The 26040-nt window shown below is 38.3% G+C and overlaps 1 protein-coding gene across 2 annotated transcripts in view; it reads right to left on the bottom strand.

The window, feature by feature from the left end:
- The window catches only part of ERBB4 (erb-b2 receptor tyrosine kinase 4), a 1317642-nt gene that overhangs the window by 169445 nt on the left and 1122157 nt on the right, over positions 1 to 26040 (bottom strand). For both annotated transcript variants that reach the window (XM_055398441.2, XM_055398442.2), the window contains one exon: positions 19150 to 19335. In XM_055398441.2, the coding sequence (XP_055254416.1) occupies positions 19150 to 19335 (186 nt within the window). The remainder of the gene's footprint in view (positions 1 to 19149; positions 19336 to 26040) is intronic.

Here is a 26040-nt window from a genome sequence, read left to right as displayed (position 1 = left end):
ATCATTTATCTGTCATACAGCCTGTTAAACAGCCTCCTAAGGGTTCTTCCTGGGTCCCTATATTGTATTCAGATGTTTACAATTTGGGCTTCCAGACATAAAGATACCAGTAAAAAATCTTCTAAATGTCCGTATCTCCTGGGGAACTCCCTTCTAACACGTGTGTCTATCTGATTAACATCTTTAACCTGCTTTTGAAATTTTACATTATAAAGAATTTAAATTCAGCTCTTAGGCCTGTCAGTGATATACACACGAATTTACTTTGTTATGACCAGTATAAGAAGTCTTGTCATTTCACATCTTCTCCTCTATCCTCCAGGCCATGTTCAAGTAAAGATACATATAAATCTTAATAGAATACCATCTGTTATGTGTATAAATTAGTGAAAATAGGAACCAATCAGAGGTTGTCTTGAAAGTCTGTATCTTAAACCTACTTTAGGGACTTGGGAATATTATTTGATGGCTTTGATTAAGCGTGGCCAATGTAGTAAAATTTCTTCTGTCTAGTTTTCTCTCCATTACACTGAAACACAGATTCCCCTTTATATATACACGAATGCAAGTGCTTTAGAATTATTCATGACTAGAACTCCCTCAGGAGTGACTTCTCTAAGTCCTGAAATCACAGTTCTTCAAGGATATAAAGCATAACTAATTTACCCACCTTATCTGACCCAAAGTATAGGTTTTAAAATTCATTCAGACCTAACAGGGAAGAGTACATCCAGGTAGCATTTTCCCATTAAACACATCTTATTTTTAGAGAGGTATAAGAGTAAGCTGGGAGAATAAAGAATCCATATTTTTCCTGTCTGTGTTATATGTGTTTTGGGGATAGAAAAATTTAGAACTTCCAATGTAGTAATTTCTGTTGACAAGAAATTCAATTAAGTTGCAGTGGGGGTTGTTTTGCTGATAAAATTCCGATTTTAGTAGCCCATCTGATATTTTAACAGTCTATAAACCGTTTATCAGTCTTTCTTAGACTCACCAGTAGGGAGAACAAAACAAAACAAAACACATGACACTATCTCAGATGGCAGCAACATCCATAGCTCTGAGAATATTATTTCTGTGGGTTGCATGTTCAGTCTTTATTGTAATTCTCCCTTGCCTACCATCCAATTTCTTTCAGACCCATATGGTGCCAATTTCTTGAAAGCTTATTGTAGTAATGTTAAAAATTTCTATCTAAATAGTAAATTAGCCCCCCAAATCATAAGGAAATAAGTCCGTGTGGGCTCACAAAATTTCCCCTCAGGCCTAGAGATCCTACTTATCTACTTTTTTGTTTCTTATGAGAAGTAAATTGCTTTTAGTGTTACATTTTATAAAGGACTTAAAATGAGTGGGTGTGCCCCAAAGTGTTTGACTTTGGCATTTTAAAAAACAATAATGACTTGAAAAATCTCAATATTTGAGTGATGATAAAAATTGCTTTGGGCTGAAATTCTGTATTTTGTATCAGAGTCCCTAGGAAAATTTTACAGCTAAGTAATAAACCTGGACGGAGAAGGCAATGGCAAGCCACTCCAGTACTCTTGTCTAGAAAATCCCATGGATGGAGGAGCCTGGTAGGCTGCAGTCCGTGGGGTCGCTATAGGTCGGACACGACTGAGCGACTTCACTTTCACACATTGGAGAAGGAAATGGCAACCCACTCCAGTGTTCTTGCCTGGAGAATCCCAGGGACGGGGGAGCCTGGTGGGCTTCCGTCTATGGGGTCACACAGAGTCGGACACGACTGAAGTGACTTAGCAGCAACAGCAGCAGCAATAAACCTGAAAAATATGGGTTTATAATGGAAATGTTGACAGACTCTAGCTAGTGCTACTGTAATATCTTGAAACTGATTTAAAGGAAGTTTTCAATAATGTTTTTTCCAAGCCAGTCTTTTGGGGAATGAAAGTTAAAGAAAAAAAAGTTTTCTGCTACCACAATGATTGATGGAAATGTGAGAAACCTGTGGCCAGACACCTTGGGGCACACATGAATAAGATCAAAAGCATGGAGAGACTATTGTCCTAGAAGAAACTCCCTGTTAAAGTCTCACTGCATAGAGACATTTTGATAAAGTGATATTATGTAAGTGCCATATGCATTCTACTGGTATCTTTTCAGATAAAGGTAATAATAAAATGGACCGTCATTCCACTTAATCAGGTTAATTTTAAAAAAATATTATGGGACCATAATAACATGAGTAGCTATGACTAACATTGTGACTCTAGAAGAAATTAAGTCATTATACAGATATACATTGTATGTTCTCTCTCCCACAAAATTATGTAAAATGTTACCTGGATTAAATAATTTTATACACTAAATTTTACAGATTATGACAGGAAATAAGAAATATTGAGTTGGCAAAAAAGTTCTTCCGTGTTTTTCTGTAAGATGCTATGGAAAAGCCCAAAAGAACTTCTTGGCTAATCCAATAGTTCCTTCAGTTATCTAATTAAGATGCGGGACTAGTTAGGCAGGAGTACTGTCAATTTGAGTTCACTGTCTTGTCCTGTCCCTAGATCATATAGTATGATCTGAGAGCACATGAGGAAATGATTAAATATGCTTATACCAGTATCATCTGTCCATGCATATTAGTTTTGTGACCTAATATAAGATATATAACTTCTGTGAGTCTGGGTTTTCATTTAAAATGGGAATTATATGAGTAATAACAATGTGAGTGATGATAGCTAATGTTATTGAGCATGAGGATGTACCACATACCGTGCAGGATAGTTTATATACATCGTCATTTAAACATACAACTGTATCTATCCCATAGTTTACTGTAAGAATTATAGGCTGGATAAACAACAAAGTCCTATGGTATAACACAAGGAACTATATTCAATATCCTGTGATAAACTGTAAGGGAAAACAATATGAAAAATAATATATATATATGTAAGTGAATCAGTTTGTTGTACAGTAGAAATTAACACAATATTATAAATCAACTATACTTCAATAAGGGCTTCCCTGCTGGCTCAGTTGGTAAAGAATCTGCCTGCAATATGGGAGACCTGGGTTAGATCCCTGAGTTGGGAAGATCCACTGGAGAAGGGAACAAGTTACCCACTCAAGCATTTTGGCTTGGAGAACTCCTTGCCAGGGGTTCGCAAAGAGTCGGACATGACTGACTTTTACTTTCACATACTTCAATACTTCAATAAAATGAATTTAAAAAAAAGAGATATTTCATGTAAAGTCTTTAGGCCCAATATTAAGCCATAGCCTCAGTGCAAGTGTTAGCTGAGTTTGCTACAGGATTCATCTTGCTTCATGAACACATAGGTTAAAGAGACATAAGGACCACTACTTTCCATTATTGTTTCTGCCATGACCTAGCATTGTCGATCTACTTGAAACAAAACCAGGACAAGACAACATGGTCCACAAAAGCTCTGATCAGTACCAATCATGAGTGATTGTATACCAGGGACTGGGAAGAATCTCTGAAATTTTTTCACTCTCACCATGAAACACCACCTGTACACTCTTGGTTTAGGGATTGCCAGACATTTTTTCCAGTCAATAGCAGAAACTGAGTCATTTCAGTATGTGTTCTGACTTGATGTGCCAAAGCTTTAAAGAAATAGCCATCTAAACACCTTTAAGCAAAATATAAACAACTAGACTGAAACTTCTTTTGGAAAAAAAATATACATATATATTTCACAAATTGCGTACCAGCACACAGATTAAGAAGGGTATTGATCTCATAAAAACCATGAATGAAGTCAGGTGACTTGGGGTATACCAGGCTTTATCTAATGAAAGTTCTTGACTTATAATTCTTATTTTACTAATAACTGCTAGCTATAGCTATATTATTTTCTATGTCACTTGTTTCACTGAGCCTGTGATATAATGCTGAACTGACAGTTCCATATGAGATCAATAATTGTAATAATGTGACTCTGGGTATGGGAAAAAACAACAAGAGGAAATATTTTCCTGGACCAGGAGGCTAGTAAGACAGTGGTCCAGAGACTTTTGCTACTTGCAAGGCCTGGTCCAATTTTAGCACACTGAGTGGCCCATCACTTCCCTAGACCTGGGAATGAGCCTTCCCAGCACTGTGGGACACAATGGCCATGAAAATGTGTCACATGGTCAGATATGTGGCTATGAAGGGACCCTGCTGACTGGAAGTTGGTACTTGCCAGCTGCCTCTACAAAGATTACATCATGACCATTGCAAGCTGCTGACCTTCAACACCCCTGAAAGAAGTTCAGGGTGAAAATCAGGAATGAGGCACTCTGTGCTCTGAAAAAAAAACCCAAAAAACTGGCAGAACAGGCCTTCAGATAGTTAGATCTTTTCAGAAAAAGGTTGTATGAGTTCCAATTCTTGCATCTTCTCATACCTAGAAAAACACTGACGTCATTAATGGTGAAATCTGCTTTGGCTATTAAAAAAATTTTTTTTTTTACAATTAAAAGTCAAAATAGAGTAGCTATGGTTCATACATCCTGGAAAATAACTATTTCCCAGATATCCTGAAAAATGATATTATGGGTGTGATATCAGATTAGACACTGTGACCTAATGTAGAATTTAATGCTCCTGTAATGCATTTTTGCTTCTGTACTTTGCTTGCTGCTCGTAAAACCAAAGTTACTCCATTAAAAAAAAAAAAGCATTATATTAATTACAATAATAAAAAAAACCACTCGAACCCACATTAGCTATTTTTTATGGAATTCTTCAATTTTGTGTAGAAATTAACTTAAGGGTATTCTTTTATTTAGCACTTATGCATTCTTGTAAAAGTTTTATAAATTCTGTATCAATTTAGCAGAATAACTGGTAGTTCTTAGTACATACAAGACAGAAAATGAAAATTCAAGGCAATCATTCATTTTGTCTTAAAATATAACATTTTTAATTTCAAAGCTCATTACAATCTGACATTTAATCTACAAGGGACTTTATAACAAAATCCTTGGTTTAAACCCTATACTACAGTTTCTATTAGAGTAGCCCTATTAGTAAACTGTATTCATGCTAATGTGCTGGCTTGGGGCGTTGATCATCAAAGTCCCTAGTTCTGGTCCTCGCCAGTGAAAGTATGCTAGGAGTGGGTGACTAGTATCATAATTGCACAATCACCTTGTCAAGGCATAGAGCATTGGGAATAGCAGAATCCTGAGGCTGAAAATGTGGCTAGCGGATAGATGACGGTCATTAAGCTCATCCTTTATTCATTTCGTGATGGTGTAGATACTGAGGATAGAAAACAGATTCTTAACGAAGGCTGAAATCTTTGACCCATCGCCACGCTTCACGTGCTTGTAACCACTCGGCTCCCCTTTCTTCCCACAGCTGTACATATATTCTGTTCAACACTCACCTCAGCCTGATGAAAAATAATAAACATCACCAAGAAGCTCCTTTTCACCAATCAAATTTATACAATGAAAAATAAAAATTTGTACAAATACTGTTTGGCCTAATATTTCTAAACATGACGATAAATGACTCTCCTTACCTTGTGTTCCTTCCCGTATTTAATTGGATAGTGTGAAATTTTGGCTACATAAATTCATCTTACTAATATATTTACATTCAAGATATAGATGAAAGCATGTGTGTATATGTGTATATTTATATTAGTAAGCATACACGCATACGTACATATCATACAAGCTATGTACACTTTGTCACATATGATACTAAATATAATCATTCTAAATTTTTGAACATTTTCAGAATGTAGAAGATTGAGCATAAAGCTTTTACTGCTTTTTCTCACTCACTTTCAGTCTGTCTTCATTATTAACCTAATTTTCCTCCCTTCTGGCTGCATGCCCTTCTGGGTTTGATTGTGCTATCTCTCTTCTGCAGCCAGTGACCTGCTAAACCACTTTCCTATGGTAATTAGAAGGCACAGAAGTAGGAGTGTAGATGTTCCCACTAAGTAATTGTAAGAGGATCTAATACTACATTTTGACTGCTGCATCCCTCTTAGGTCACATAACTACACAGTTATGCAGTTGGAGAGAAACTTGGTTTCTCTTCTTCATAGTCACTTTTGAGAATATTTTTTGTGCAAATCTATAGAGGATATCTTTTGAAGTATGCTGCTGCTACTGCTAAGTCTGACTTTTCCAAATTACTAATGCTAGAATGAAGCAGTATTGTATATACATGTGTATATATATATATATATATATATATATATATATACATATCTCACCATGGCTTCTCTGGTGGCTCAATGGTAAAGAATTCACCTGTCAGTACAGGAGATGTGCTTCTACCCCTGGGTCAAGTAGATCCTCTGGAGAAAGAAATGGCAGTCCACTCCAGTATTCTTGCCTGGGAAATTCAACGGACAGAGGAGCCTGGCTGGCTACAGTCCATGGGGTAGGAAATGAGCTGGATACAACTTAGCAACTCAGTTCAGTTCAGTTCAGTCACTCAGTCATGTCCGACTCTTTGCAACCCCATGAATCGCAGTATGCCAGGCCTCCCTGTCCATCACCAAATCCCAGAGTTCACTCAAAATCATGTCCATTGAGTCGGTGACGCCATCCAGCCATCTCATCCTCTGTTGTCCTCTTCTCCTCCCGCCCCCAATCCCTCCCAGCATCAGAGTCTTTTCCAGTGAGTCAACACTTCGCATGAGGTAGCCAAACTACTGGAGTTTCAGCTTTAGCATCAGTCCTTCCAATGAATACCCAGGACTGATCTCCTTTAGAATGGACTGGTTGGATCTCCTTACAGTCCAAGGAACTCTCAAGAGTCATCTCCAAAAACATAGTTCAAAAGCGTCAATTCTTCGGCGATCAGCTTTCTTCACAGTCCAACTCTCACATCTGCACATGACCACTGGAAATACCATAGCCTTGACTAGACGGACTTTTGTTGACAAATTAATGTCTCTGCTTTTTAATATGCTATCTAGGTTGGTCATAACTTTCTTTCCAAGAAGTAAGCGTCTTTTAATTTCCTGGCTGCAATCAGCATTTGCAGTGATTTTGGAGCCCAAAAAAATAAAGTCTGACACTGTTTCCACTGTTATCTCATCTATTTCCCATGAAGTGATGGGACCAGGTGCCATGATCTTAGTTTTCTGAATGTTGAGCTTTAAGCCAACCTTTTCACTCTCCTCTTTCACTTTCATCAAGAGGCTTTTTAGTTCCTCTTCACTTTCTGCCATAAGGGTGGTGTCATCTGCATATCTCAGGTTATTGATATTTCTCCTGGCAATCTTGATTCCAGCTTGTGCTTCTTCCAGTCCAGCATTTCTCATGATGTACTCTGCGTATAAGTTAAATAAGCAGGGTGAAAATATATAGCCTTGACTTATTCCTTTTCCTATTTGGAATCAGTCTGTTGTTCCATGTCCAGTACTAACTGTTGCTTCCTGACCTGCATATGGGTTTCTCAAGAGGCAGGTCAGGTGGTCTGTATTCCCATCTCTTTAAGAATTTTCCACAGTTTATTGTGATCCACACAAAGGCTTTGGCATAATCAATAAAGGAGAAATAGATGTTTTTCTGGAACTCTTGCTTTTTCCATGATCCAGGGGATGTTGGCAATTTGATCTCTGGTTCCTCTGCCTTTTCTAAAACCAGCTTGAACATCTGGGAGTTCACGGTTCACGTATTGCTGAAGCTGGCTTGGAGAATTTTGAGCATGACTTTACTAGCGTGTGAGATGAGTGCAATTGTGCAGTAGTTTGAGCATTCTTTGGCATTTCCTTTCTTTGGGATTGGAATGAAAACTGACCTTTTCAGTCCTGTGGCCACTGCTGAGTTTCCCAAAGTTGCTGGCATATTGAGTGTAGCACTTTCACAGCATCATCTTTTATGATTTGAAATAGCTCAACTGAAATTCCATCACCTCCACTAGCTTTGGTCGTGTGATGCTTTCTAAGGCCCACCTGACTTCAGATTCCAGGATGTCTGGCTCTAGGTGAGTGATCACACCATCGTGATTATCTGTGTCATGAAGATCTTTTTGTATAGTTCTCCTGTGTGTTTTTGCCACCTCTTTTTAATATCTTCTGCTTCTGTTAGGTCCATACCATTTCTGTTGTTTATTGAGCCCATCTTTGCATGAAATGTTCCCTTGTTATCTCTAATTTTCTTGAAGAGATCTCTACTCTTTCCTATTCTGTTGTTTTCCTCTATTTCTTTGTGTTGATCGCTAAGGAAGGCTTTCTTATCTCTCCTTGCTATTCTTTGGAACTCTGAATTCAGATGCTACCCCACATCCAAGGTCAAGGGCTGCGGCCGAGAGGAGCTACCTCACGTCCAAGGTCAGGAGGGGCGGCCGTGAGGAGATACCCCTTGTCCAAGGTAAGGAGCAGTGGCTGCACTTTGCTGGAGCAGCCATGAAGAGATACCCCACGTCCATGGTAAGAGAAACCCACGTAAGATGGTAGGTGTTGCGAGAGGGCATCAGAGGGCAGACACACTGAAATCATAATCACAGAAAACTAGTCAATCTGATCACATGGACCACAGCCTTGTCTAACTCAATGAAACTAAGCCATGCCATGTGGGGCCATCCAAGACGGGCGGGTCATGGTGGACAGGTCTGACAGAATGTAGTCCACTGGAGAAGGGAATGGCAAACCACTTCAGTATTCTTGCCTTGAGAACTTAGCAACTAGACAACAATAATATATATCACCATTAATAGCTACTATCATGTGGAAAACATAGTAAATAAAAAAATGTTTTAAAAATAAGTCATGTGGGAGGGAGGTCCCAGAGGGAGGGAATATATGTATCCATATGCCTGATTCACTGAATTGTACAGCAGAAACTAATACAACATTGTAAAGCAATTATAGTCCAATAAAAATGTCATTATTACAAACATAGATCATGGCAAGAATTAAGAACAATTAAAAACAAAGAATTAGGAGGTTTTAAGGGGATGATATGAGGTCATGAAATACTTCTATATCTTGATGTGGTGGTAGTTATATAAATCAATACATGAGATAGAATTGCATAGAACTATGCACAAATGGAGAAGGCAATGGCAACCCACTCCAGTACTCTTGCCTGGAAAATCCCATGGACGGAGGAGCCTGGTGGGCTGCAGTCCATGGGGTCGCTAAGAGTCGGACACGACTTCCCTTTCACTTTTCATTTTCATGCATTGGAGAAGGAAATGGCAACCCACTCCTGTGTTCTTGCCTGGAAAATCCCAGGGACGGGGGAGCCTGTTGGGCTAACGTCTATGGGGTCACACAGAGTCGGACACAACTGAAGCGACTTAGCATGCACACAAAGGGAAAAGGAAACGGCAACCCACTCCAGTATTCTTGCCTGGAGAATCCCAGGGACAGAGGAGCCTAATGGGCTGCCATCTATGGGGTCGCACAGAGTCGGACACAACTGACGCGACAGCAGCAGCAGCAGCATGCACACAAAGGGGGCTTTCCTGGTGGCTCAGAGGGAAAAGAAACTGCCTGCAGTTGAGGAGACCCAGCTTCGATGCCTGTGTCAGGAAGATCCCCTGGAAAAGGGAATGGCTACCCACTCCAGATTTATTAACTTGAGAATTCCACAGACAGAGGTGCCTGGCAGACTACAGTCCATGGGGTCACAAAGAGTCAGACATGACCGAGTGACCAACACTTTCATTTCATTTCTATACACACAGACACACATGAAAATTTATGTAAAACTGCTGAAATCTGAATAAGCTCTATGGGTTGTACCAGTATCAAATTCCTGGTTGCAATATTGTACTATGATTATGCAAAATGTTATCATTGGGGAAATTGGTGAGGAACAAATGGAAATACTCTTTCAATTTTTTGTAACTTCCTCTGAATCTAAAATTTAAAAACGTTCTGGAGAAGAATTTGAGCAGGTGCAGAGGAACTATGTGGATCACAACAAACTGTGGAAAATTCTTCAAAAGATGGGAATACAGACCACCTGACCTGCCTCCTGAGAAACCTGTCTGAAGGTCAAGAAGCAAGAGTAAGAATGGGACATAGAACAGCTGACTGGTTCCAACTTGGGAAATGAGTATGTCAAGGACATATATTGTCACCCTGCTTATTTAACTTATATTCAGAGTTCATCATGTGAAATGCCAGGCTGGATGAAGCACATCCAACTGTTATCAAGATTGCTTGGAGAAATATAAATAACCTCAGATAGGCAGATGACACCACCCTTAGAGCAGAAAGCAAGAAGGAACTAAAGAGCCTCTTGATGAAAGTTAAAGAGGAGAGTGAAAAAGCTGGCTTAAAACTCAACATTCAAAAAATGAAGATCATGGCATCCAGTCCCATCACTTCATGGCAAATAGATAGGGAAACAACGGAAACAGTGAGAGACTTTATTTTGGGGGGCTCCAAAATCACTGCAGATGGTGACTGCAGCCATGACATTAAAAGACGCTTCCTCATTGGAAGAAAAGCTAAGACAAACATAGATAATATATTAAAAAGCAGAGACATTACTTTGCCAACAAAGACCCATATAGGCAAAGCTATGGTTTTTCTAATAGTCATGTATGGATGTGAGAGCTGGACTATAAAGAAAGCTGAGCATCAAAGAATTGATGCTTTTGAACTGTGGTGTTGGAGAAGACTCTTGAGAGTCCCTTGGACAGCAAGGAGATCCAACCAGTCCATCCTAAAGGAGATCAGTCCTGAATATTCATTGGAAGGACTGATGCTGAAGCTGAAGCTCCAATACTTTGGCCACCTGATGTGAAGAGCTGACTCACTAGAAAAGACCCTGATGCTGAGAAAGATTCAAGGCAGGAGAAAGGGTCGACAGAGGACAAGATTGTTGGATGGCATCTCCAACTCAATGGACATGAGTTTGAGCAAGCTCTGGGAGATGGTGAAGGACAGGAAACCCTGACGTGCTGCAGCCCATGGGGTCTCAAAGAGTTGGACATGAATAAGCAACTGAACAATAGCAACAACAAGAGGAAGTAAATCTGTGGTTTGTTTTCAGTCCCAACATGTTTTTTCTGTTTCCAATCAGATGCTTGATCTCCTTATCCTTTGCTTCTCCTATGTGCAGCAAAATGCAAGTGCTAACTCTCTGAATTACTGTAAACATCTTGAAATTTGTAGGAAGAATGACATTGCATGCATACATCTGAAAGATCACGAATATATATTACAACTTCCTGACAGCAATATTATAACACCCATCTACCTCCATATTTTAGAAACAAAAGCCACAGGGAAGCCATAAACTAGACAAACAGTTCCTGCTACTATGATTCTGCATTTGGGAAAATCACCGTGCTCCTAAAATGTGCTACACTACCCAACTTCATTCACATAATCATGACTAATTGACATAATTGTGAACACTTTACAACATGAAGTACAACTTCATCCATTCTGACTGGAAAGCTTTCACTTTTATGTCAAAAAACAGTACACTAAAAGTACTAGTTATACATTTACAGTAAAGAAATTAAGTTCTTTGTGGTTGTGCATAGTAGCTGAATGAAAACTATTGCCATTTATAGAATGGGGAATCTTCCTGGCTGAATTAGAATCACTCAGCATGCCAAACAAAGCCGCAGGCAAAGCAAAGCAAAAGAGAAGCTTGCTATTTTATAGGTTAGACAAAAAACAACCTAAATGACTTCTCTAAGGGAGAGACCTTCATATTTCATGCAAACCCCAGGAAACAATTAAGGCTTCAGTGCAATTCTGGGACCTGTGCTCTAGAAACTGTCTCCATAAACTTCATTTTCATCTGGTACAATTGAGATGCTCTCTTATTCCTTACTACATCTTTTATATCATCCTTCTTTAAGGCAATGAGAATTTGGCACATAAATAAAAGCAGGAGGTTGTTTCAGGGAGGGGAGAGATATGATTCAAATTCAGCCAAGTGCTTTATCACCAATTTGGGAGGCTGCAATGTTATTAGACATCCTGATATAAAGACAGAGAGGAAAAACTATTGATAGAAAAGAGATTTAAAGAAAAAAAGCCCTTGGAAGGTAAACTGAAAACACAAAAGTACTTGAAAGTAAAAATAAGCTAACTGTCTCGCATTTAATATTCCAGGAAGAGTAAAAGCTCATTAGATCACTTAAAAATTATAACGAGAGGTATATGATCTTTTAGACTCAATCTATCTAATACCACAGTAGTTATTTCACCTAAATTATGGTTCTTCCTGTTGTCATGTACAGATGTGAGAGTTGGACCATAAAGAAGGCTGAGCACTGAAGAACTGATGTTTTTGAAGTGTGGTGCCAGAGAGAATTCTTGAGTCCCTTAGGTGCAATGAGATCAAACCAGTCATTCAACCCTGAATATTCATTGGTAGGAATGATGCTAAAGCTGAAGTTCCAGTACTTTGGCCACCTGATGCAAAGATTGGAAAAGATTTGAAAAAGATCCTGATTGGAAAAGATCCTGATGCTGTGAAAGATTGAGGGCAGGAAGAGAAGTGGGTGACAGAGGATGAGGTGGTTGGATGGCATCACTGACTCAGTGGACATGAGTTGAGCATACTCCAGGACACGGTGAAGGACAGGGAAGCCTATTGTACTGCAGTCCATGGGGTCACAAAGAGTCAGACAGGACCTCCTGACTGAACAACATAAATGAGCAGTCCACAAATCTTATGGGGTCAGAGTAAAGGATGCAGGCTGTCAGTTGGTCTAGGCGGGAGTGACTGGGTGATAAATGGATTCAGATTATGTCCTTGTCACTATGACCCTGGCCTTAAATGAATTCTGTCACCTGTTTAGGTTTCATTTTCCTCATCTTCAATACAGGCACATCAGACGGTCTTAAAGCTGGCCCTTGTGAGGACCTAGGAATCCCTCAGGGCTCCATGAAGCCCCTTCAATACCCGCTGTTGCTATAGATATGGATCAGTTTTATTTCCTTAGATTTTCAAGTAAAATTTCACTGGACAAAACAATTTCATGTTTGATAAATTTTAAATCAGTGAAATAGATAACCTGGAGTGTCCTGCTATGCCAAAGTTTCAACTAGTTCTGGTGTTAATTGTTTTACAGATTCACCACCTCCATAAAGGAACTTTGGGCTGCTCACATTATCTAATGTAAGGAATTATCCTGACCTCAGCTCTTTGCCAATTCACTGCTGGTTTCACATGTTCAACATTACAAACAATCCAATTTTCTGATATGAAAATTAGAGGTCATGATGATAGCACATGGAGAAAAGCAGCTTAGGAACCTGTGCAGGAAAGCATAAGAGTATAGGAGACTCAAGTTTTACCCTGAAACTTAGAAATATTAAATACTATACATAAGATTACCTTCTCCTATCCTCAGTATAGTGCAAGAACAAATGTTAAATCTTTTATATCTGAGATTTTAAAATTGAGCATTTTTGAAATGACATTATTATTGTCGTTCAGTCACTAAGTTGTGTCTGACTCTTTGTGACCCATGGGCTGCAGCACGCCAGGCTTGTCCTTCACTATCTCCTGGTGTTTACTCAAATTCATGTTCATTGAGTCAGGGATGCTATGTGTCTTTCCTTAATCTCAGATATTATCCAAAATTATAACACATGGTAGACACTCTTATTCTACACTAAGTAGCATTTTTAGCACAAGTATTAAATTATTCTCATAATTGCTCTATGAAAAGAGTAATGTTATAATGCTAATTTTCAGGGGCACAGAGAGAAAGTAAATAATATGTCAAGGGCCACATGGCTAATAAGTGAGGAGCTGGAGTTTGGACCCATTCAGCCTGGTTCTAGAGTCTATATGCTTAACACAAACTAACACCAAACCATACCTTTTAAGTCATTAATTTATAGAATCACTTGTGATCAGTATCAATACTGTATGATACCTCACAGAGCAGTTTTGAGCTTGCTTTATCATAATTTTTTATGTACACCGTCAGTTGAAAAAAATCCCCCCAAAGCAGATGGAAAAAAAACCCTCCCAATTGATTCTGAAAAATGTGACATAGACCCTGATGATAAGGCAATACAAAAATTTCCATGAAGACAGTAAAAAGTGTTATTCATGATGGAATCTTCTCTGTTATGGATGTGATGATGAGACACAACTACAGAAAAATGTCATGCTCCTCAGGCTGTGCACGCATGCTCAGTTGCACTGGTCCTCAAATTCCGGAGGAGGGCAAGTGACTTTAAGCTGCCATGATGCATGTGTTTGGAAAGGAAAGAGTGCAGAATAGCTTAAAGACCTGGCTCAGGCAGGCATCAGAGTTACCTGATACAGAATCCAGGTATCTCAATCTACTGCTGTGTCCTTTAGGACTTAAGTTGTTCCATCTCCCTCATCTATAAACTGGGAGAATAATGGGCCATACCTGCTGGAGTTTCAGTAAATATTACGTACTACGAAGTATATAAAGAACCCAGCAGATGCCTGTTGCATAAAACATGCTTTATCCACATGAATTTAACCATTACCAGTGCTATTCACCATAAAGTTCCTTCACTCTAAACTCATACACTTTTCAGATTCTGCCAAGTGGTCTTTTAAAAACCGCTTGCCCAACTTGTTAGCAATAACTCTGAAAGAAGGAATTCTCACAATTATCTTCTATCCTGGATTCATAAAGCCCCAGGAAGGCATATGGTATTATACAAACATTAAATAATAATATGTTCTGCTCTGCTTACCAAATTAAATCAAGTTTTAAAGGCAGCACATGCAGAGTGAAAATGGCTCCTGATAAGCAATCTGATGTTTAAATTTGTGTTTCCATTACATAAACTGCTATAGAATGATGTACCAATGGAAGAATGCAAGGAAAACTTGGAATGTAGATGAAATTTTAAGAAATACTTTCTTCTTTTACATAAAAACACAGATTAGTGATTCTAGTATTTATTTATGCTCTGTAGGAATTTAATCATGTGACTTAAATTCTCTGCGACTCACTATTTATTATGAAGTGGACATTCTGATGACACTTCCCTCACTGGTTTGTGATTAAAAATTTAATTAATGAATATAATATATAGAATGGTGGCTTATACAGAGCAACTGTCTGATGTTAATTATAATTATTATTCCTTCTGCTTACAGTTTTCACAGGTATTCTATAACATAAATATAAATTGGCTGTTTTACAGCATCATACCTCCCCTCCTACCAACTCTGTCAATAAAAAAGGATGCAGCCAAAATGAAAGTGAGTATTGAAGTAATTACTATGATAATATCTCATTTTCATAAATTCTCTTTTGGTGAGAATTGAAAGAAAAAAAATGGACTCTTCTAAATTACTGAAATAGCCATCTGCAAAATACTTGTATTGACTCAGACCAAATTACTCATATTTTACAGACATTTCTGAAGCAATTCTCTGTTTCAAAGCTTTCAACCTATAACAAATAAAAGAAGATTGTTTTTAAATACTCCATGTTTCAGGAGCTGAGTCAGGGACTTTACATGAGCTATTTTATTTAATATTTTCAAATAACTATAGCAATAGAAGTTTATTAGTTTTCTATTGCTATAACTAACTACCACAAATGTAGTGGCTTAAAACAATACAAATATATTTTCTTATAGCTCTGGACTTCAGAGGTCAAAAATCAGTTTCCAGACTGGAGGAAAATCAAGGTGTTGGCAGGCCTGCTTTCCTAACAGAGGTCTCAGGGAAGATCTTGGGCTTCCCTTGTGGCTCAGCTGGTAAAGAATCTCCCTGCAATGCAGGAGACCTGGGTTTGATCCCTGGGTTGGGAAGGTCCCCTGGAGAAGGGAAAGGCCTCCCACTTCGGTATTCTGGCCTGGAGAATTTCATGGACAGTATTGTCCATGGGGTCGCAAAGAGTTGGACATGACTGAGTGAACTTCACTTTCACTTCCTCCCCTGTCTTTTCTAGCTTCTAGAGGTTGACTGGTAGCTTCAGTTTGTGGCCCCCTTCCTTTATCTTCAAGGCACATCACTCCTACTCTACTTCCATTTTTATATCTTCTTTCCCTTACTCTGATCCTTCTGCCTCCCACTTATGTGGATAGCCCACTTGGATGATCCAGGATAATCTCATCTCAATATCTTTAATTTAATCACAGCAGCACAATACCCTTTAACATCTAAATTGACATGTCCTCAGAAGCTGGGGATAGAACATAACATATTTGAAGGCAAGGGATTGTTTTTCAGCTTACTACAGGTAGATAGTATTGTGCTCATTTTGCAGATGAAGAAAAAAGTAGTAATTATTAACTCCATTAATACATAGAAAATTCAAAAGGGTTGAATAGTTTATTCAAATTCACAAAACCAAAAAGTGGGCACTGGCATAGCAATGTAATGTAAGTATTTTGACTCTAAAGCTGTTTCCACTACACAATTTTGCCCCCAAATTAGGAATAAAATGATAAAAGAAGGACTCCTTTCTTACAGGTAGGGTTTGTTGTTGTTGGTTTGTTTTTTTTTTCATTTTCTTTATGACTTAAAAATATTTATTAGATAAATATTGAATAGCTGCTACATGTAAAACCCAATTTTAGGTGCTGGGAAAAAACAGGAATCAGACCAAGTCAATAACTATTAGGTAATCTCATATCTTCCCATATGTTTGAATACTTATAATGTGAGTGTGTGCACTACATTTCAGTCATGTCCGACTTCTTGACAATTTATAACTCTAAAATCTATATCCATAGATGACCAAATTCAACAACGTATTTGATAGCTCCATTTTTATATTCAATAAACCTTTTCAATTTGCCACATCTGGAACTGAACTGGCTTTCTCTACCTCAGGCAACAGCACTACCATATTTCCCTCCCTCACCACCCAGTAATCTGTAAACAAAATACCTTAATTTGTCTCAAAAAAGTATCTTAATTCCATTCACTTCTTATTTTCACCACTCCCAGACTTATAACTGGTATCTTCATTTCTGTCCTTGCATTGCCTTAATCTAACCTCCATACATAAATTGACATGATCTTTTTAGAGAATAAATTAGATTATATCATTTCCAGAGCAATATTCATGGCACTTATAAAAAAATCCAAATTTTTCACGCTACTCAGTATTACCACATACCTTGTTCTGTTTACATTTGTGTGCCTGTTGTCCTGGCATAACTAGTAATAGAGTCTCCTTTCACTCTTAAAATTGTTCATTTGGATGACAAATTACATGGTCACCATATATATATAAAGGGTTCTGTTGTAATTGTTCCTCTGCCTAAGTTTATTACAATAGCCAAAGTCTCCCTTAGGACTCAATGGGGTCTGCCCTTAAGTCTCTCCTGTGATTATTTTTCTTCAAAAACTAAATCAAAGTGTTTAGTCCAATATCTAGCTGTTTTATTTGTTGAACATCTGTCCTGCCACTAGACATTTCAGTATGCATAATACCTGGTACATGGAAGGTGTCCACACATATTTATTAAAAGATTAATGACTAAATATATATACCATATAGTCAGAGTTATATAAACATGTGGTATAACATTTAAATGATACAAATATGTTCAATATACCAATGAACAAAATAATAGAGGAGAAGAAAAAGTTACTTCTGTTTAGAGAGAAAATAAGATTGACTTCACAAGGGGAGGGAGCCCAACCAATGTTGATGGATGTAAAAGATCATGTTATGTGAATCAAGGCGCTCTGAGAAAAGATTTCTAAGCAGAAGGAATGTCATTTACAAAGGCAGAAAGGTTTAAAGCAGTGTGATTATTCAGGGAACTCAAAGTAGTTTCTATTATTAGAGAGTACAGTCTTGCATAAATGATATATTAATGCCATGAATCCCTAAGGACAAAACCTAAATTATGAAGAAGACTGCAGGAAATATAGAAAAGAGTTAAGAAGTTCAAAACTTAGTTTTGTTTTCATTTATACTGCTAGGATGACTTGAGAATTTCTATTGCATATTAAGCTCATCTTATAAATTATAGAAGTTCTTAGATAAGTAAATCAGTTTTTGAAGAGTGATATTTCAAACTTCACTACCATAAAGAATCCTCTCAGTTGTGAGTTTGTCATATAATATTCACAAAATTGTAATACATGGTCCGTAAGGAAACTATATTGAGATTTATGGTACAAAAAACTAAAGTGGGCTTTTCCCTTGATTTTGGGGATTTGCATTTTAAGAGTTATCTTAAATTTCTGCTTTGGATGATGTATTTTTATTCATTCTTAGACTGCAAAAAGAAATATACTAAAACTACTGGATTAACATTTTGGCATTTATATTATACAAATGCTAAAATGATCAGATCTGTAGAATTTATTGAACATCAGGTAATATTTTGAGGTAAACAAGACTTGACATAGTAAATTGAAACTCATCTCAGACCTATTTATCTTGAAGAACATTTTCAAGAGATATTATTAGTATAGATAATCTTAAATGGTTTCTTTGAACATGAATATATACACCAAAGTTGCACACTGGTGGACTGCAGGACATGAAAGCTTTGTTTGACTCCCAGAGTGCTTTCAAAGTTTTAGCCAAGATTTTAATTTAGAGAAATCACATGGAAAAATCCAAAATTCTGGCCCCTTCCTGAATATTTTAAAGATCTGATAACTCTGGTGAGAAAAGTTATTGTCCAAAATAGGGACTATATGAGTACATATTTTCTAGTTTACCAACATCCATCTCCCTCCATCCTTCCAGGTATGAGATCCACACCACACCATATGCATATATGCCTGAGACCTTGTTCTGGAACAAAAAAGCAACAACAACAAAACCCACACGAAAAACACCAGAACAACAACAAAAAACAACTATTAAAGACCAATTGCAAATTATCAAAATGTGTAGATGATATTTAGAATTTGATCATTTGTAATTCTGAGAATTGAACATGCATGCTATCCTCATAAAATCATCTGCAAGTGGAACAATTCAAACTTTTCTTCCTTGAATTCATTACTAAACAATACCCAAACACAAAAATGTCCAGCAAATCCAGTATGTCAGTTTTTTCCTCCTGACCAAGAAGTTATTTGTTCTGGCATCTTGTCAATATAACACAAACAGTACATACAATAGTACCAAATAATATAAATAGACTATGAGTTTGATCTGTAATTTGAATGTAAATATCTCCCTACCTTTTATTAGAGCAGATGCAATTCATTTAAATAGATTGAAAATACCCAAACTGTAGTAGATTAGGAAATATAAAGGCAGAAATGATGGGCACTTACCTTAGCTATCTGGACACACCAGTTAAGCAACAACTGTGATCCAATGTTATCCTTGTGTTCATGGACATAATCCAACAGACAACCATGGGGCATAAGCTGTGTAACCAGCTGAATGGTTGGGCTCAGACACACACCCAGTAATCGAACTAAGTGTGGATGGTCCATACTTGCCATGATTAGGGCTTCCTAAAATAAAAAATTAAATAACACCATTATTTCAACTCAAAGTTCTTTGCCATGATAGTTACTTGCACTGTACTAATGCTGTTGATAATGATTTTGAAAAGGTACTCTCATAAAATGGAATCAATTAAAAGTGAGAAAAGACATTATTGTTGGCATTATATTTCTAAAGTGACTTAATTCAAGTTAAAATAAATGGATCTTCAGTTCAGTTCAGTTCAGTCGCTCAGTCGTGTCCAACTCACCGCGACCCCATGAATCACAGCACGCCAGGCCTCCCTGTCCATCACCAACTCCCGGAGTTCACTCAAACTCATGTCCACAGAGTCGGTGATGCCATCCAGCCATCTCATTCTCGGTCGTCCCCTTCTCCTCCCGCCCCCAACCTTTCCCAGCATCAGAGTCTTTTCCAGTGAGTCAACTCGTCGCATGAGGTGGCGAAAGTATTGCAGTTTCAGCTTCAGCATCAGTCCCTCCAATGAACACCCAGGATCGATCTCCCTTAGAATGGACTGGTTGGATCTCCTTGCGGTACAAGGGACTCTGACTATATGTTTATTAGAATGGCAATTGTTATATAATAACTGCATGCAAATTTAATCGTAGTATTTTCTCTTCTGTAAAGTAAAAAATATTAGATTTTATTTACTGCCAAATTAAATTGAATCCTAAATTATATTGTGGATATTTAACCTTTGATCTTTGGTTCTAGAGTTCAATTATCTGTACCATACAGTTATTTGCACAAGGTAGCTCAAAGTTATGAATTATTGTTTAGTTGTTAAGCCACGTCTGACTCTTTTGTGATCTCATGGACCATATTCCATGGAATTCTGCTGTCTATGGGATTTCCCAGGCAAGAATATTGAAGTGGATTGTCATTTCCTTCTCCAGGATCTTCCTGACCCAAGGATGGAACCAGGGTTTTCTGCATTAGCAGGTATTGGCAGACAGATTTTTTACCACCGAGTCATCTGGGAAGCCCCCAGAGTTACAAAAAAAGCCATTCAAAATTAACTCATTCATTATTGATATGAATTCAGACATCATAAGGGTAATTTGTAAATTATAAATATCAATATAAACAAATACAAATAATATACCTCCCTATCTAACAATATGCCTACTATGAATTTATGCAGAAAAAAAAACATTTTAATAAGACATTTTACTCCATAACCTTTGATTTTACTCAAATTTATTTCATTTTCAAAATTATAAATGATATCTTATAAATAGAACCATAAAATTTGAGAGCTAGGTGAGATTGTAAGAATTTGTCTACTCCAATTTTGTTATTTCATGAAGTGAGAAAACAGTTGTAACTTCTTTTTCATAATCATAAAGGCATTTTTGCTTAATGAAGATAAAGGGTGGATATATGATGGATATTTATGTTCAGTTCAGTTCAGTTCAGTTCAGTCGCTCAGTCGTGTCCGACTCTTTGTGACCCCATGAATCATATAGCGCACCAGGCCTCCCGGTCCATCACCAACTCCCGGAGTTCACCCAAACTCATGTCCATCGAGTCGGTGATGCCATCCAGCCATCTCATTCCCTGTCGTCCCCTTCTCCTCCTGTCCCCAATCCCTCCCAGAATCAGAGTCTTTTCCACTGAGTCAACTCTTCGCATGAGGTGGCCAAAGTATTGGAGTTTCAGCTTTAGCATCAGTCCTTCCAATGAACACCCATCTCCTTTAGAATGGACTGGTTGGATTTCCTTGCAGTCCATGGGACTCTCAAGAGTCTTCTCCAACACCACAGTTCAAAAGCATCAATTCTTTGGTGATCAGCTTTCTTCACAGTCCAACTCACATCCATACATGACCACGGGAAAAACCATAGCCTTGACTAGACAGACCTTGGTTGGCAAAGTAATGTCTCTGCTTTCTAATATACTATCTAGGTTGGTCATAACTTTCCTTCCAAGGAGTAAGCGTCTTTTAATTTCCTGGCTGCAATCAGCATTTGCAGTGATTTTGGAGCCCCCAAAAATAAAGTCTTGGCACTGTTTCCACTGTTTCTTCATCTATTTCCCATGAAGTGATGGGACCAGATGTCATGATCTTAGTTTTCTGAATGTTGAGCTTCAAGCCAACCTTTTCACTCTCCTCTTTCACTCTCATCAAGAGGCTCTTCAGTTCCTCTTCACTTTCTGCCATAAGGGTGGTGTCATCTGTATATCTGAGATTATTGATATTTCTGCCAGCAATCTTGATTCCAGCTTGTGCTTCTTCCAGCCCAGCGTTTAGCCCATCCTAAAGTTAGCTTTCAACTAAAAGCTATTTTAAGTGTCTTCACTCCAATTTGAAACTGATACAACCTTATACATACACACACTCACAGAGTAGTTGATAAATATATGACAATTTATTATCAATCTCTTTACCTATATGCAGGTATAAGAATGTTCATCATACTCTTTTTGAACATTTTTTTGTAGCTTTAAAATTTTTCAAATAACCAAGGATAAAAAGCTATATTGAGCTTCTCTTTAAGACAGCATGGCAGACTGATACACTCATTTACTTTTATTTCCTCTTGATTCCACCATTTTAATAATAAATGAATCAATAAAAAGCCAGAAACCAACAATCACAAGAAAAGGCAATGGGGATGGAATACTAAAAGTAGTAGTGGCTTATTAATAGTAACTGACTTGGCAAACATAGAAAATCTGAAGCCTAACTTAGGTGAGAAACTGAAAATAAATCCAATTTACACCAAGGGTGTACACACCACAGGCTCAGTAGTGTTACACCACAAATCACTGTACATAAATGGAGTAGGAAGGACTGACTTCATCGGGATTGTTTCAATCTATTTAGGAAGCACTTAGACTACAGATCTCCTTCATCCTTGTGTGTGTTTGTGTTAGTTGCTCAGTTGTGTCCAACTCTTTGTGACATCAAAGATGTAGCCTGCCAACCTCCTCTGTCCATGGAATTCTCCAGACAAGAATACTGGAGTGGGTAGCCATTCCCTTTTCCAGGGGATATTCCTAACCCTTCATCCTTGCTGCTGCTGCTGCTGCTAAGTCACTTCAGTCGTGTCCGACTCTGTGCGACCCCATAGATGGAAGCCCACCAGGCTCCCCCGTCCCTGGGATTCTCCAGGCAAGGACACTGGAGTGGGTTGCCATTTCCTTCTCCAATGCGTGAAAGTGAAAAGTGAAAGTGAAGTCGCTCAGTCGTGTCCGACCATTAGCGACCCCACGGACTACAGACAACCAGGCTCCTCAGTCCGTGGGATTTTCTAGGCAAGAGTACTGGAGTGGCTTGCCATTGCCTTCTCCAATCCTTCATCCTTAGGAGAAGTTTAATCAAAGGGATTTTAAACTATGAATATTAGGTAATGGAAAGAGAAGTACTCTGGTAAAAATAAGGAAGTACTCTGGTAATCATGTAAATTTATATATGGTGAAAATCAAGGACACCCTCTAGTTCCTTCTCCAAAATGGAGCTATGACTTCAAAATTGTGAAAGTTTTGTTTAAATCTCAAATTCTACATCCAGCAAAGTTTGAACCAAGTGAGTGAATATATGGACATGTCTGTTCTTAAAAAAGATTATCTCATGTGTTTCCTTTATCTGTTAGATGTGCTCATTTAATAAAAAGTGAAGGGCACTTTAAAAAGTGCACTTAATTGTGAAAACAAAGAAATGACAGTAAAGGGATACCCCAGAATCAAATCTGTATAGGCACCTGATATAGTAGCCAGTTTAGACTGGAGTAGGATATCTTACTCTAGAAAAGATGTAAGAAGATGGATGAACGGCTGAAGCAACTGAACAGGAGCACACCCATGTAGAACCATTTGACTTTTATTAATATTATCTTAAAGAAGATGGCATGAGAGGAATATTATCTCAAAAACTATTCACTTTTAATCTCCACTACTCTAGCGCTGGCCACAGGACTGGAAGAGGTCAGTCTTCATTCCAATTCCAAAGAAAGGCAATGCCAAAGAATGCTCAAACTACCGCACAATTGCACTCATCTCACACGCTAGTAAAGTCATGCTCAAGATTCTCCAAGCCAGGCTTCAGCAGTATGTAAACTGTGAACTCCCAGATGTTCAAGCAGGTTTTAGAAAAGGCAGAGGCACAAGAGATCAAATTGCCAACATCCGCTGGATCATGGAGAAAGCAAGAGAGTTCCAGAAAAACATCTATTTCTGCTTCATTGACTATGCCAAAGCCTTTGACTGTGTCGATCACAATAAACTGTGGAACATTCTGAAAGAGATGGGAATCCCAGACCACCTGACCTGCCTCTTGAGAAACCTGTATGCAGGTCAGGAAGCAACAGTCAGAACTGGACATGGAACAACAGACTGGTTCCAAATAGGAAAAGGTGTACGTCAAGGTTGTATATTGTCACCTTGCTTATTTAACTTCTATGCAGAGTACATCATGAGGAACGCTGGGCTGGAAGAAGCACAAGCTGGAATCAAGATTGCTGGGAGAAATATCAATAACCTCAGATATGCAGATGACACTACCCTTATGGCAGAAAGTGAAGAGGAACTCAAAAGCCTCTTGATGAAAGTGAAAGAGGAGAGTGAAAAGGTTGGCTTGAAGCTCAACATTCAGAAAACAAAGATCATGGCATCTGGTCCCATCACTTCATGGGAAATAGATGGAAAAACAGTGGAAACAGTGTCAGACTTTATTTTTTGGGGCTCCAAAATCACTGCAGATGCTGATTGCAGCCATGAAATTAAAAGACGCTTACTCCTTGGAAGGAAAGTTATGACCAACCTTGATAGTATATTAAAAAGCAGAGACATTACTTTGCCAACCAAGGTCCGTCTAGTCAAGGCAATGGTTTTTCCCGTGGTCATGTATGGATGTGAGAGTTGGACTGTGAAGAAAGCTGATCGCCGAAGAATCAATGCTTTTGAACTGTGGTGTTGGAGAAGACTCTTGAGAGTCCCTTATACTGCAAGGAGATCCAACCAGTACATTCTAAAGGAGATCAATCCTGGATGTTCATTGGAGGGACTGATGCTAAAGCTGAAACTGCAATACTTTGGCCACCTCATGCGACGAGTTGACTCACTGGAAAAGACTCTGATGCTGGGAAAGGTTGGGGGCGGGAGGAGAAGGGGACGACGGAGAATGAGATGGCTGGATGGCATCACTGACTCTGTGGACATGAGTTTGAGTGTACTCTGGGAGTTGGTGATGGACAGGGAGGCCTGGCGTGCTGTAATTCATGGGGTTGTGGAGAGTCGGACACGACTGAGCAACTGAACTGAACTCTTTAGTACGGTTGAGTTCAGAAGAGTCTAAAGATTATTCATAATCATGGGTGAGTCTGATGGAGTATATGGATTTTATTGGATCTAGTCAAGGTCTTATGTGAATTATAATGTTTTATTTTTTGAAGAAGGAAGAGTGGGGCACTATGAATGCATGTGGAGAAAGGAGAGATAGGAGGCCAAACAGAAGAAATAAGCTGGTAAGGGGACTTCAGTGTCACTCAAAGGACTTTATTTTTGAGTCTTTGGGAGTAGAAGCTGAAATTGTTTTTCAGCTGACCTCCAAGCAGATGAGGTCTTCCAATTCCTCCTTCCCCAGCAGCCACAAGGAACCAGACAAGTAAGAGAATGAGAGAGAGCACCATTGGTTTCTCTGCTTTCTTGCTGAGCCCACCACCAACATAACACCTTGAAAACTGGCAGCCCAGGGACCACTGAGAGGCACCACCTCCCACAAGGTCAGTGATGTCTTCAGGTGATACCAGTCAGTGATGCTGAGATAGGACCTCTCGATGTCTCGGAGAGAAGAGAAGCTCCACATAGGGGCTGAGCTGGTAAGAAAGGACACTGTAGATACCACTCAGTGACTGCAACTGGCAGACAAGTTTGTAAATTCATATTAGACATGCAACTCTTCCCAAAATATTTGGGAAGACTTCCGCAGAAGTTGGGATTTCTGCACAATGAGCAAAGGCAGAAATTTGAGTTATTGCTACTAATATGGCTCTATTTGGATCCACGAGGCGGAAACATTTTGGTTTTACTTCCTGTATATTTCAGTCAACATTTGAAATAAAGCAAACATTTAAAATAAAGCAAACTAATGCAATTATAAGGAGAGGACAAATAAAAATGTTAGCCAAGTTATATTATCTATTATTTAATCCAGTATTTTATTAATTAAATAGTAATTAATGTTAATATTAAAGGGGTGAATCAGACGTTCTTTCACTGAATTATGATATGCACACATATAAATATACGCATAGACATCAACAAAAAAGCAAAACATAATTAAATTGTCTAACTCAATCAAGTAACTAATTAGATATTTAATTGATATTAAATATTAGATATCAGATTAAATTAAATGTATCCTATTTGCACTCTCTCCCTCTTCTGTGACTCGTCTTTCATGTCCTAGCATTTATCATTACAAATGGCCTAGGTTTATCATTTAAAGGGTGGTTTTCCTAGCCCCACTCCCAGATAATCAGGTCTAGAAATGAATCAGGCATCTACATTTGTAGCAAACTCCTGCAAGTAGTGAAGCTGCTGCAGGAAATGTAGAACTTTGAGAATCTCTGAAACATCTCCATCTATTGTATGTTTCTATCATTCACTGCAAAGGAAGTAACATGCAACCACCATTGTTTGATCCTTATTGTAACTCTAGCAAGCAGTCAAAAGAGGCAGCCATTCTCTGCTCTAACATAAGGAAA

Source organism: Moschus berezovskii, chromosome 2 (genome assembly GCF_049115385.1).
Source record: "Moschus berezovskii isolate FMDL1 chromosome 2, NW_MosBer_1.0, whole genome shotgun sequence".
Classification (NCBI taxonomy): Eukaryota; Metazoa; Chordata; class Mammalia; order Artiodactyla; family Moschidae; genus Moschus; species Moschus berezovskii.
The sequence above is the reverse complement of the archived record's forward strand: the minus strand, read 5'-3'. Positions and strand labels throughout refer to the sequence as shown.